The 13,875-nt window shown below is 34.4% G+C and overlaps 2 protein-coding genes across 4 annotated transcripts in view; one reads left to right on the plus strand and one right to left on the minus strand.

Annotated features, from left to right (window-relative positions):
• The window catches only part of LOC138691346 (zinc finger protein 665-like), a 474,208-nt gene that overhangs the window by 275,972 nt on the left and 184,361 nt on the right, over positions 1-13,875 (plus strand). The gene's annotated exons all lie outside the window — the stretch shown is intronic.
• Positions 1,321-13,875, minus strand: part of LOC138691347 (32 kDa beta-galactoside-binding lectin-like) — an 84,542-nt gene continuing 71,987 nt past the window's right edge. For both annotated transcript variants that reach the window (XM_069813241.1, XM_069813240.1), the window contains one exon: positions 1,321-1,472. In XM_069813241.1, the coding sequence (XP_069669342.1) occupies positions 1,458-1,472 (15 nt within the window). In that variant the 3' untranslated portion in view covers positions 1,321-1,457. The remainder of the gene's footprint in view (positions 1,473-13,875) is intronic.

Genomic DNA, 13,875 nt, shown 5'->3' on the forward strand with positions numbered 1-13,875 from the left:
ACGGAGAAAGTACAGCGTCATTCTTACTCTTATCTATTGTTGGCTAGCCTGATCTTCATGTTTATAATAATATGAAATGCGCATATTTAGGTGGGCCTATTAGATATTAAAGAGTCAGCGTGCGCTACTCTTCTCATGAAAATTTTTATTATTATAGGAGGTATAGATTTTACTAGTCCTAAATTCTTGTCTGTATAATTCATTACGTCTAGTTATCTAGTTATACTACTTAATGCTAGAATATAACTACCTAGTCCTTAACACTGAACATGCCAACCATTGTTTACGCTATAGGTACACTTAGAGCACTTTATAGTGCAAGCAGAACAAACCGCCATTTATAATCCCACAGTCAAGGCAATATAACAATTTTAACATGAGATCGTGTACAAGAACAAGATTAAGTATGCATGTTTGAGGAATGGGAGACAGTAAGCTTACACTATAGTTGCGCGTGAAATAAGCAGATATAATGGTAAAGTAAGTCCATGTGCAATAATTAAAGTTTCAAAAAATATAAAGTAAAGTAAATTCTATGTGCATTAATTGAAGTGAAAATTAATGAAGTAATTAATTTAAAAGTGTAAAGTAAAGTAGACTCCGTGTGGGTTAATATTTAGATAAAATTAATTAAATCAGTAACTAATTAAAAAAAGTTCACCATCCGTGAAGGGTTTTAGTGCTTTAGCTAATTTCCAACATACTACATAACTTGCTTCTAAAAGTAGACTCTCAATTATTAGACTCTCTTCAATGTTTCCTTTCAATTCTTGAAACAGTAGTGCATGTTGCACCCATGAAAAAATGACTTTATTTATAACATAATCACGTAAAGTGAAGTGGGTAGGCATTGGATACACACACACACAAATCAGGAAGTGGACGGGAAGTGGTTGCAAATACTTGGTTCCTTGCAAACTTTTTCCTTCATACTGAAAAGTTATGTTTCAGTGATGTATCTGATTTTGCAACCAAACGCCTCAATTTAGAGTGGAAGAAAATTACTAATAAGAGCCTTCAGATTTGGGTTCCTTAGAAAACTAATTTTTATTACTTTTGACACTAAAAGCACTTTTCAAAGCTCATGGTAAACCCGCGTGGATGATAAGGTTTGTGTTGGATAAATCTTATGTGAGCAAATTAACATGAAATGTTAAGGTTTTACTGTCTTAACTTAACTAAATGTTCATCATATCCGTGTTACAATTCCAACGTGTTTGTAGTTTTCAAAATGTTTTAGAGTTGCTCACAATAAGAGTGCAATCCAGCATATTATACTTCTGTGCATTATCTGCAGATGTTTGAAATGAGAAACAGTAATTATTGATTGTGAGTGAAGTTTATTTCATATAATATATTCTATTAATACACATAGATATCAAAAGCGATGCATTCTAAGTTAGCGTTGTAGATGTTCCTTTTTTCAACAATCATTCGATAAAGAAGCAGTTCACACCTCAGCATTTCTCAGGCTGGAATGAAAAAGAAACGGAGAAATCACACAATTTTCATCATAACATATCGTATTAACTTTAAATATTTTCACCTGGGTTGGGAGAGGAAATATAAATATTACAAGAGAAATATCTATATTTTATAAAATGAAATGAATAGCTACATGTAAAATTAAAATGTTACAAACGGGAATTAACAATTATTTTATTGAAATGTTTAAGTATTTACTTGAAAGATTATTTTCAAATAAAAATAATCCGTGTTACATTATACATTCCATGTTTTTCTTATTCTCCTTAAGGCTCCTCACGTACAGTCTTAGAAACAAATGTTGGCGCACAGATATTTTGAAGTCCGAGAAAGGAGGCACTACGCATAATCAGAGGACGAGCGACCAGGTTCACAAGCGAAACACTAGTTGAGATAATAACATTCGCGTTCTGTTTCGTTGTATGTCGTCCCCTAGTGCCGGGGAAAAAAATTTAGCGTAAATAGTGTGATGAAGACTGTAAGTGAAACAAAACAAAATAAAGAAAAAAAGAAAGAGAGAAAAATAATTCAAAGGAATGCATGACAGCAGGATCCAACAGGCGACCGACTTTATGGGAAGCAGGCGCATTTTCCATTAGACTTAAATTGTCCGTGATAGAAATGGTTTGTACGAAGCGATGTAATGCTCCAGGACTTATTTAAATCATGAAATTTGACATTAATTTGATTTAGTTTAAATTATTGAGACTCGTTTTGCATAGTTGTGGAAATAAACCATTTAGTTAAGGCCTGCGTTTCATAAATGAAGTAATGGAGTATGAAAATCGTTTGTCATTTGCTATATGTAACCTACGTCCTGTTATTAATGTACTAGCCATATCCGTGCGCTGTGCTGCACTTGTTAGAAATAAATATCATTAACTTATAACTATTATATTTTCAAATATACAACTTTGTTATTACTTAGCAAAAAATTATCGCATTGTAAGTTGTAAAGAAATTGCTTGTGAATTCTTTTCAAAATTGAATTCAAAACTATGAATGTATGTCTTATTATCATGCAATACTTTCTGGAGTTGTTAAACCAATTCTACTTTTAAGTTTGGTATTATATTAGACTTACCACATAATTGGCCACTGTCTGAAACAAAATATATTTGTAAGAATTGAGAGCCGGAAGAGGGTTTTGAATTAATAATTGATGTCTGTCCTTCAACTTTAAATGTTGTCATAAAATTACCTCCGTGTATTTCTTTTGCAGGCAAAAGAACGCCATTTGGAATAAGGTTCTGTACTGCTCACTATATTATTTGAAAAGTATGTTTACAACGAATTTACTCTGATTAGTAAGTTTTATTATTGGTTGTGGTGGCTCTTGAATCTCAGGAAGGATAACTTTTCCATCAACGCACCATAATCCGTTTTGGCTCATTAGCCCAGTGTTTCCATTGTATTTATTGTATATTTTATCCTTATTATATACATGAATACCATGTAATGGAATGCTAATACATTATTACTGAGTACCACTCGATTATCAACGTTTAATAATCGAAATATATTCGTGTTTATTTCATCCATATTAAAATCACCACACAAAGTATAATAAAATAAACGAAAAGAATAGCAAACAGTTAAACCTGCAGAGAAAAAAAAAATAAAAAAAAAACCAAAGATATTTATATAGCGTACTGACTCTCAGCTATGCTCTCTAGTTCTAGCAATACGTTGTCGTTTGTTAATCCTCTGAAAACGTTGAACATTGTTTTCTCTTTTTCGACCCTGGCATGTTCGAACTCAGGTATCGGCAAGTCGCTCAAAGTATTCGATGCTAGTTTCTCTTCGTCCAGCCACTGAAATGTTCGCATTGTTATTCGTAAACGATTCTCATTTTCTTTCTCACTCTTATTGTCTCCGAATTTTGTTTTGTCTTTAGGCAGAAGTGTTTCGTGACAACTGAGAATTTTGTTTAATTGGCATTTTAAACTATATGTAAAGCAATACTTAATGTTAACGTACAGTACCTTTTTCAGACTATGCCACCCGAAATTATTAATGTCGAACTTATACTTATTCACTAAAGTGAACGAAGCACAAATCGAATACAAAGCCCTATACGTACTACCGCTCCTTGAGCAGGCAGCGGAGCCTGGATGCCGTCTGCCATGATTCTCTGTAGAGCAAGACACAGCCGCGCAGTGTCTTTTATTTTTTTTATTTTAGTTCGTTATTTAACGACGCTGTATCAACTACTAGGTTATTTAGCGTCGGTGAGATTAGCGATGGCAAGATGGTATTTGGCGGGATGAGGCCGAGGATTCGCCATAGATTACCTGACATTCACCTTGCGGTTGGGAAAAACCTTGGAAAAAACCCAACCAGGTAATCAGCCCAAGCGGGAATCGAACCCGCGCCCGAGCGCAACTTCAGACCGGCAGGCAAGCGCAGTGTCATCTACACAATATTTGGAACTTACAAAATGGGACATTATACTTTATTACTCTCCAACGTGCACTAAATATAATCATAATCTTAAACAACAAGGTTCTGGAGCAAGTTGCAACAGTGAAATATTTAGGAATTATACTGGATGAAAGATATAACTTCAGAGCATACACCTAGCATATAGCTGACAGATGTACGCGCTTGATCAATGCCTTGTTCAAATCAACCAAACTTTATTAGGTTTTAACCACAAAGCTTTCTCAATAATTAATTTACAAAGAAGCTATTTTACCATTATTATCGTAAGGAGTGCCAACATGGATTGAAGGTATCAACATCAAATATAATAGGTTAAGACTGATAATAGTACAACGATTTATTAACATAAAGATTACTAAAGCATTTCTGACAACATCCATTGAGGCATTTTGTATGTTAGCAGGATTAACATCAATCACTATCTAATTACAGGAGATAAGCAAACTTTATGATTAGAAGAGGAACGGAAAACCCGAACATAGACATCCCACAGCATTTGCTGCACAAGCCACTAGTTATATACGTGGGTTCTAAATAAAGTAATGGTAACACTGCCAGGAATGGGTCATATGTATTCGCATGCGATATGAGACAACTGGTGATCGTAGTTGGAGATATTGTCGATGTATTGAACGATAAACCCAACTGCTATTACAACAGATGTTATTGTGCGTGGTTAAATGTAGAGCACTATATTTTTAACTGCTCTAAAGCATGTTTAGTAAATTTGAACCAGCGATCATGGATAAAAATCGAGGTAGCTCGTGATTAAAATGCAAGCTTGTGGCAACGATGCACTACCGTATCGTACGGTTGCAAGATGGGTCTCTGCGTTTCATATGGGTCGGAATGAGACGGCACATGTGGCTCGCACAGGTCGCTCGTTCATTTGTAACGAAGAAATGGAGTTGGTACGAGGTCTCCTTGCTATTGACCATCGCTGGACTGTACGAGAATTATCCATCGAGGTTGGACTCAGTATTAAACTGTTTGGCACATCCTGAAGATAAGCCTCCATATGAGAAAAACTGCAACACGCTGGGTTCCTCATAACCTGACAGAAGCACAGAAATGTCACCGATACGCAATACCTCAACTCCACCTACAGAGATACCACAACGAAGGGGACGTATTCCTGCAACGTATTGTTGCCATTGACGAGACGTGGGCAGGGACATACGAGCCTGAATTAAAGCGTCAGTCTAATGAATGGCACCACAAAGTATCATCACATCCAAAAAAAAAGTGCGATATGAACACTCTAGGGTGAAAGTCATGCTTATTGTAGCATACGACGGTGAAGGTGGTATCATTACTCATGCCGTACCTTAAGACCTAAATGTCAATGCAGTGTACTACAAACATTTTCTCGAACCAACCTACGTCCAGCTATGCGGCGCAAACGTCCACATTTCCTGAGAGACAATCCATCTTTCATCTTGCATGATAATGCTCGTTGTCTTATCACAGGAGCAGTGGCCGAATTACTACAGAGATGGGACTGGGAATTACTGAAACTTCCTCTACGTCTTCAGACGCCTGTTCTTTCAGTTCGTAGCCGTTTGTAGAGTTGTAAGTCTTTGATTTTCAGCTCCAGTTCTTCAACTTTCTTGTCACATTCTTCTAGAGATGTCTTCAAGCTTTAGATCAACGCGGAGGTGTTTTCGAGTGTTTTCTTGAGTTCCAGCAGAATCCCTCTTTTGAATTATGTTGACAAGACATTCGTATAATCTCGTATCCTGCAAAGCCTTCATTAAGACGCGTCTCATTTCTTCAGTTTTATTTTGCCATTTTCCTTTTGAAAATCCACTGAATTATATATTTATGTACTGTATTATACCTTAGTTTTATCCTAGATCATATATAAAACAGATTGACCAAGCTTATATTAAATTTAGACGCAACTGGAAAATAACGGACGCTATGCGTCGCTAGTGTCGAGAAATGAGCTTGCAATAACCAACACTAGATGGCAGAGTACCTGAAAAGTACATAGAGTAATACGACTGTGGGATGACTTTTTTACGTCATGCCACCTCCAAATATCTTTCTCATTGTAATGTGAGGTTATGTTACTTTGATGTGTCGCTAAATTGTAGCATACAGAAGCTTGTTTTACCCAAATTCATCAACACACATAGATGACATTTTGGTACATGGCTGATATAATGTTGTTTGCGTTCAATATATAATCTGTCATCATTTGATGTACGATATCTAATTGTTTTTAATTTTCAGTATACAATACCTCACTAGCAACAATTAACACAAAACACTAAAAAGAGCAGATTTGTCTGCGTTTGTTGAATGCACATCATGATGCTCACGAAAAGGCACTAATTTATTTTGTGTGCACAAGATTACAATTTTTTAATATGAAGGAAAAGCAGGTATTCGTCTTCTGAAATTTATCCGATAGGGGAAGAATTACAACTCCCTCCCCCCCAAACATGTTTCCTCTTTGCTAGGCCTACATGTTTTCATTTTACAGGTGTATTATATGATGCGATATGGAAGCAGATAAATAATAACTGTACGTTTCTCGTCCACATTAAATTCAACGTGTTCATAACGTAGGCCTGATATATTGCTTCATGTAGGCTACACAGCTGGCAGTGTTCTTTTTACGAATAAGCTGTCGTACAAATCATTTTCTTTTCATCTGAACTATTGCTAGAATATGCGTTTGTTTTCTTATTTGCTCTGTATGTTGTTAAATAACTACTGAACATCGTCTTTGGTTAACAAATTGTTCTAGTATTCGTTTCATATCAGTCTTACGGTATTGAATTATGTCCATAACGTGGGCGAGATGATATCAGGCTGGAAAATTCGCTCTGAATGCATTTTTTTACACAATTTTCTAATTTTCAGCAGATTTACGATACCCTATGCGGTTTCTCTGCCAATGCAAAGTTAATTGCAATATACGGTAATTCTGTTATTTTCCTGGCACTTTTATATCCGTTCTCATAAACGTACTGATTTAGATTCTTTACCCTACTGTAGGTATTTTGCTCTCTACAAATCATCGTTAGTCAAATGAAATAGTCTATAATAGTTGTATGTAACGAATTAGTAGACAACCTCAATCCCTCCTGATCGCCTCCCTTACGAATTTCTTTCTCACTTTAATCAAATTTCATTTATACTGGTCCTTAAATTACATAAACTAGTGCTGAGGTAGTTACGGTGATTTCTGAAGTGAAAATCGTTCAATTTATAAGGGTGAAATCAAAAATAATTTTTGTAGCCTTTCCTAGTCCTTAATTGAAAATTTGAGTAACTTCATATTACGAAAATATTTCTTCCTTCTTCTGCAGTTGACATAATCGCAGATGGACATTTCTAAGTGAAGTTTGTTACACAGAAACCTTTGAGACAATATTGGCACTTGAAGTTCTTTATATATATATATATATATATATATATATATATATATATATATATATATATATATATATTTATAGTTCATCTATAAGAGTTAAACTAGCGCTGCACTATGCCATGCACCCCACCCCTTGTTTTCTCCCTTGAAATATATCGGTGCCGGATAGAGTTCCCGAGTAGCTCAGTTGGTAGAGCGTTGGTACGTTAAACCAAAGGTCCCGAGTTCGATGCCCGGCCCCGGAACAATTTTTCCCTATAAATTATTCAAATCAACTTTGCAGGGAGTTATACCTGAAAATCTTGATTAGCGCTGAGGTAGTTTCCTTCATACTCAGCTTCTTCACCTTGCATACATGAGTCTGTAACAGGTTAGGTTTGGTCAGTGCTGTCATGGTAATTTTTTTCTTGGCCATGCACCCCACCCCTTGTTTTCTCCCTTGAAATATATTTTACTCTCCTCTCTCTGTCTCTCCAATTGTCATTTAATTATTTTTTTTTTAATATTAAAGAAGAAGTAAAATTGTTTTGCTTTACAATTTAATTGTACAAGTTTGATTTAAAGAATACACCATGTAGCACCACCATTGATGCACACTTGTCTCGATGGATCCTGGAGTGTATATTTGCAGCACTTCTCGTTTTTCAACCATTATTTTATATAATTCTGGATTCCAGTGCTGAAGAGGTGGATAATTTTTTGTTTATGAACATCAAACAAAATACCGGTAGGTACAGTAGGAACAGCAAGAGATGATCTAAGATCTGTATAGATCTCCATGTACAAAACTTAGGCACCCATATGCCGTATGGCTCCTTACAGACAAAATTTTCATTTCCCCATACGATTAATTTAAAAAAAATTGTAGGTTCCATACGATTAATTAAAAAAAATTGTAGGTTCCATACGATATATGGCCTCGTGTGGCCTCCATGAAAGCACTGGGGTCAGTTAGTTTAGGCACTTTTACACCTTGCATATACAATCAACTGCATCTCCACAAAAAAATTCCTTATAAATTGAACAGTTTTCACTTCAGAAATCACAGGAACTGCTTCAGTGCTACTTTCACCCAGGTAGTAGTTAGCAGTTAATCATTTTAAAGCTCTTGTTATATTATGAAATAGCATCACACAATGCTACTTAAATAAATGTTCCCAGTGTTAAAATTACAGAGTGTAAATTTCGCTTAGGATAGTTTTTCCTCTGGAAAATTAAAGGAAACAAACCGTACGTCAAGCCAGCAGCTGAGACACAAAGCACCTGAAATTCGAAAGTGGTTTAAAATTTTTATATTTCGTTGTTTCTTATTTACCAGCAACAGAAGTACCAGTATCAGATTTTTTGCAGAGCCAATATCAGAGGCCGCTCCTATTAGAGAATGTTTTGAATATTATTATATTCTAGAAAACTACATTGGCACATCAACCTCCCCTCCCCCCGCCTGAATTCTGAGCTGAAGCACGAAAATTTCAAAATGTACAAACTACAGATGCGGCAGAATGTTACCACAGTGGTCTTCAGCAAGAATTTTGTAAGACATATCCAAATATCTTCATGGTCATTATATGTATTAAAGTAAAACATATACTACATGTGAAGTACCTACTAAAAATGAGAGAAATAGAAATGGGAAGGACAATAAAAAAAGTGGAATGGACAAACACTAAGAAACTATTCATCTTGAATCAGTATGAACAATAGGACACTTTTTTTTTTGGTGCCAGTGGTATAGAATATAAAATTAAGTTGCATCAATAAGTTTTTCGAGTTTAGCATTACTTTAAGTATTAATTGTCCCCCTGTTGGAAAGATGGAATTACTTTGTTTGAAACTTGATGAAATTGTATTGTACCTTAACTCAATTTATTAAGGTACAAGAAAATTCAAAATAATAACTGCAGGCCATTTTAAAATAAATCTGTTGGATGTAAATTATTTCTTAATTTATTAGGACCATAAAGGTATTTTTACAAGCGATAGATTCAATCATTTTTATCTTAGTAATTTAATGTAGGATGATTATTTCGGGAATTGTTATGCTCTAAATTGTGAGGATATTTTAATACTTTTTTAAAATATAAATTTGGAATATGTTTCCAGTTAGTAAAGAGTAATTCAGAGAGACAGAGGTCTCAGGCATGTTTATTGACACATGCCAGAATGATTAAATATGAAAAAAAGAGTTCGTGCACTAACATACTGTTTATAAAGTAACCAAATCTTAAGAAATACAGTAAGTTATATGTACTGGTATTCTATATAAAGGCATAGAAGTGAATATAAATCTGTTTTAAGGAATTCCAATTTAATATTCCTGCTATAGGAATATGACAAAATAAATACAACGCAGCATGGAAGCTAATTCAACTCTTTATCGAGTATTGTTGATGAGATGTGTTATGAAGGTAGACCGAATCATTCAACATAAATGTATAAATAGGACGAATAATAATAGATTAATTTCAATGTACTTAGTATCAAAACTGAAAGCGGTAACTAGTCTATGAATGATGTCTTAACAAGTATAAATAAAATGGACTCTTGACAAGAGACACACATTTGGCTTCAGTAATAACTAGGACTTCAAGGAATTTATGGTAGCTCACCTGTCAGGCAAAACTCTGAATAGTCAGCATTGTCAAACTATAGAAGCGCGATTAAAAAGTATTTTTTTCCCCACCCATTGCGTATGATTGCTTTTTTCAAGTCCCGGTAATAACATTAGTAATTAATTATCCCACATATTTGGGTGGGGCCTTTCTTTGTTTCTGACATAATTTATGAGAGTTTCTCTTTTACACTTCAATAGAGAAATACAACTTTCAGTGGACAATGAATGTGTAACTCTAATGGAACTCTAAGAACCACAGCATTAATGCTTTCTTCTTTTCTTTCTTGCCCTTTAGTTTTTGTTGCAGATAACATCATGCTATTGGATAATTATACATGCACCTTTCTAATAAAATTGGCATATATTTCTCTGGTCTCAGAAGTAAAATTAAATGTATAATAGCTTCTCGGTGAAAAATATTTACTGAAAATTATTGTAGGGTTTGAATAGAAATGCCACTTCTCAGGCAAGGTTATTCGTGGATGACTGTATGATATATAGAAAAAATTAGTGATAAATCTTATATCACCACCTTGCAAAACTAGCTTGACGTTATTGAAAACTGGACTACAACAAATAAAATTAAAATCAATGTGAGCAAAAGTAAATCAATATGTATCCTTCTGTAAAACAAAATTAAATTCGTCTCGCATACCAATTAAATGGATCACCAGTGCCACAAGTAAACACTTAGGTACTGTATATATTTTAGTAACAAACTGGTTGAAATAAGTCACTAATATTACAAGGATAGCTTGGAAAGCACTACATTTCTTTATGTGTATTCTTAAGAAAGCTAACCGAAAGTCAGAAGAATTAATGTACAGTTTCCCTGGAAAAGGATGAGACGATTGAATATTCCTAAGTCTCAGATGTAAGACACTGCGCATGATCGGAGACCAGAGCACTGATACACAAGATAACGAATATTGAGTTACTTAAATGCAGGCTATTTGGTTTGTTACTACCATCGTTCCGAAATGCACTTCAAATACTGCAAAAAATATGATAATATTACGTAAATAAAATATAAATATATACGTAAATCGTGTAGTAAAATCGACAATGGACCTTCATGACTAGATCGACACTCCGCACAGAAAGGAATGCTTTCGTGTCGTTTCAATAGCTCAGACGCTAAGACTTCTGCCTTTTGTGTAGAAGAGAGCGAGTTCGATTCTTAGTCTACGTCAACGATTTTTTTTTTGTCTAAATAATGTTGAAATAGTTAAGTAACGTTAAAATAGAGTTTTACAAAGTCCTGAAATTAAAACTGATCACAGACAATACAAAATTACAAGTTATAATATTATAAACGTTAATCTAGTGAATGCATTTACATACACACACATATATACAATGTAAATGCATATATATTAAAAACTAACAATTAAAATGAAATTTAGAAATATTCCTAAGCCACACAGACAAACTTTTACAAAGGTTTAGAGTCCTTAGGCTATGTCATTTGCTGAGTATTTATTACAATATTTTATTAGTAGCTTTCCCATATGTGTAAGAAATGCACTCGCACAAAACACTTTTTGTTAAAAGTGTGGCTTTGGATTATTTCACTCTCACCCCTTCAGTTGATTTTAACTATTTTATCTACGTGTTTCCAATAGTGTTTAATTTAATGTGCATTCAATTTTATTCATGTTATGATTGAATGAAAAAGCAATGTTGCAATTATTGAGTAATTACATATATTAATACTAATTATTAAATTGCAACTGTTAAGTAACCAATTGCAGTGTCTTTTGCAAAATCTTTAATGTTTAAGTTGTCAATAATATTTCTGTACATATACTATAAGACGTTAAAAGAATTTGCAATAGATTTGGAATCCTCTACTTTATATCACTTGTTTTAATGGAAAAATATTTTCTTTCTTAGAATATCTACAAGTTTAACTTTAATAATATTCCGAATAGCTTTAATTGCATTATCTGAATTTTGTACTTTTCTATTCAATTGTATTCTATTTCCCTCTTTCATTATTTTTGATAAATTACACTGTACTTCTTGTAGTATTTAAGAACATGAGAATCATTACATTTCAGCTCATTACATACAGATTCTTCTTTTTAATACATTAGATTTTTAAGTCCCTGAATTATCTACATTTTTTTTACTTTTGAATTTTTTCACAACATTCAGTGGAGAACATCCACTGAAGTGATTCTGAAATTAAGTGAAAGATACAATACATTTACCCTTAATACCAGTAGTACCAGTATCATATACGTTTTTCCAAGATTCATATTGTAGACATAAATGTAAATAATCACTAGATACTTGAAATTGCTCAGTGACATTGGAAACACTTAGGATTTGTTTATCATGTTCAGAAAAGCCATTGATTATAGATTCTGTCGAATAGTAATTCAGTCTAATTCTATGTACAAAACTTTTATCAATGGCTGTGCTACTTCAGCTTGTATGCTGATAGGAAAATTACGCTACAACTAAGGTTGTCAGTTTCAAGGAGTGAATTTAATTTACTTTTACGGAAAAGTTCCGAGAGATAATCTATGTTTATGTCACTACAGAGTAGCCACCTATGCCCACCGACGCCCTCGAAATCGAGACGAATTGTGGAATCAAGTTATTGACACCTGGGAAGATCTCGCCGAGGATCAGAACCTATTGCACAATCTTGTGACATCCATGCCGGATTGACTTAGAGCTGTAATAGAAGCTGATGGCATGTGGACAAGATTATAATTTAACAGGTCTCTTTTTGTTTCTTATGATTATTGTTTGATGAAGAATACTTTTAACTTCCAAGTAAGATTTTTTTGACGAGGTTCAGCCCACTTCTTAGACCCAGAAATTGGGCATAAATTATTCCATATTTTTCGAAAAATTAGACAGTCGAGGAACTCTGAAAAAATTAATTACACCTCGATAAAAAAAAGTTTTACCTGGGATCGAACACAAGACGTTTCGGTTATAGAGTGGAACCGACACGCTACTATATGAGCTACCGAGACAAGACAGTGACAGCAGCAGTCCAGAATGTAGATCCCATAGCAGGCATTTGCCATTCGGTACAGAGAAGCAATGATATTTTGTGACTCGAGCTATGTTGTGAAATCGTGGTCTTAAATGTCTATCTTCTTCGTGATTCTTATTCTGGTCCTTGTCCTTGTTGTGGTCCTTGTAACAATTCTTGTTGTATATGTCATGCTAATTGTTGTTACGTCGATATCGAGTGAACCGCGCTGTAGAACTTTAACTTCCGACGACCAAGAGTCGTCTCATTCCTTTTAAGGGTAACTGTACATAACCCATGTTCGGTCCACTGCTGTGGAGTAATGGTAGGCACATCTGACCGTGAAATGAGTGGGCCCGGGTTCAAATCCTGATTGGGACAAGTTACCTGGTTGAGGTTTTTTCCGAGGTTTTCCCCAATTGTAAGGCGAATGTCATGTAATGTATGGCGAATCCTCAACCTCATCTCGCCAAATATCGTTTCACTATCACCAATCCCATCGAGGCTAAATAACCTAGTAGTTGATACAACATCGTTACATAATCAATTTAAAAAAGACTTCAGATAAGCAGAGGAAGTTACAAAAGCTTGTGGTGGCGAATTTAAAGTTTCCGTGATGTTCAAGAAAGGACAGTACTACAAAAGGGAGGAAAAGTAGATAGCCTATATTGGTGTATTCATCACATGATATTACACAGAAGATATCACCACATATGGTTCTAAATAACCAAGGACATTTTAAATCTGAATGTGTATTTTAGTGTAATCAAGTGTTGCTTTGTATAGTAAGAACTGTAGGTACTGTGTATAAATCTCGATATGCATCTGAAAAAAATAGTAATCAACTTGGCAGAAATGTTGGTGTGTCACAATATAATTCGTAATATTTTATTTGTTAATGGCACTGTTATTTTTATTAAAGTACGTCAGCAGTTACATGTACTA

Source organism: Periplaneta americana, chromosome 16 (genome assembly GCF_040183065.1).
Source record: "Periplaneta americana isolate PAMFEO1 chromosome 16, P.americana_PAMFEO1_priV1, whole genome shotgun sequence".
NCBI lineage: Eukaryota > Metazoa > Arthropoda > Insecta > Blattodea > Blattidae > Periplaneta > Periplaneta americana.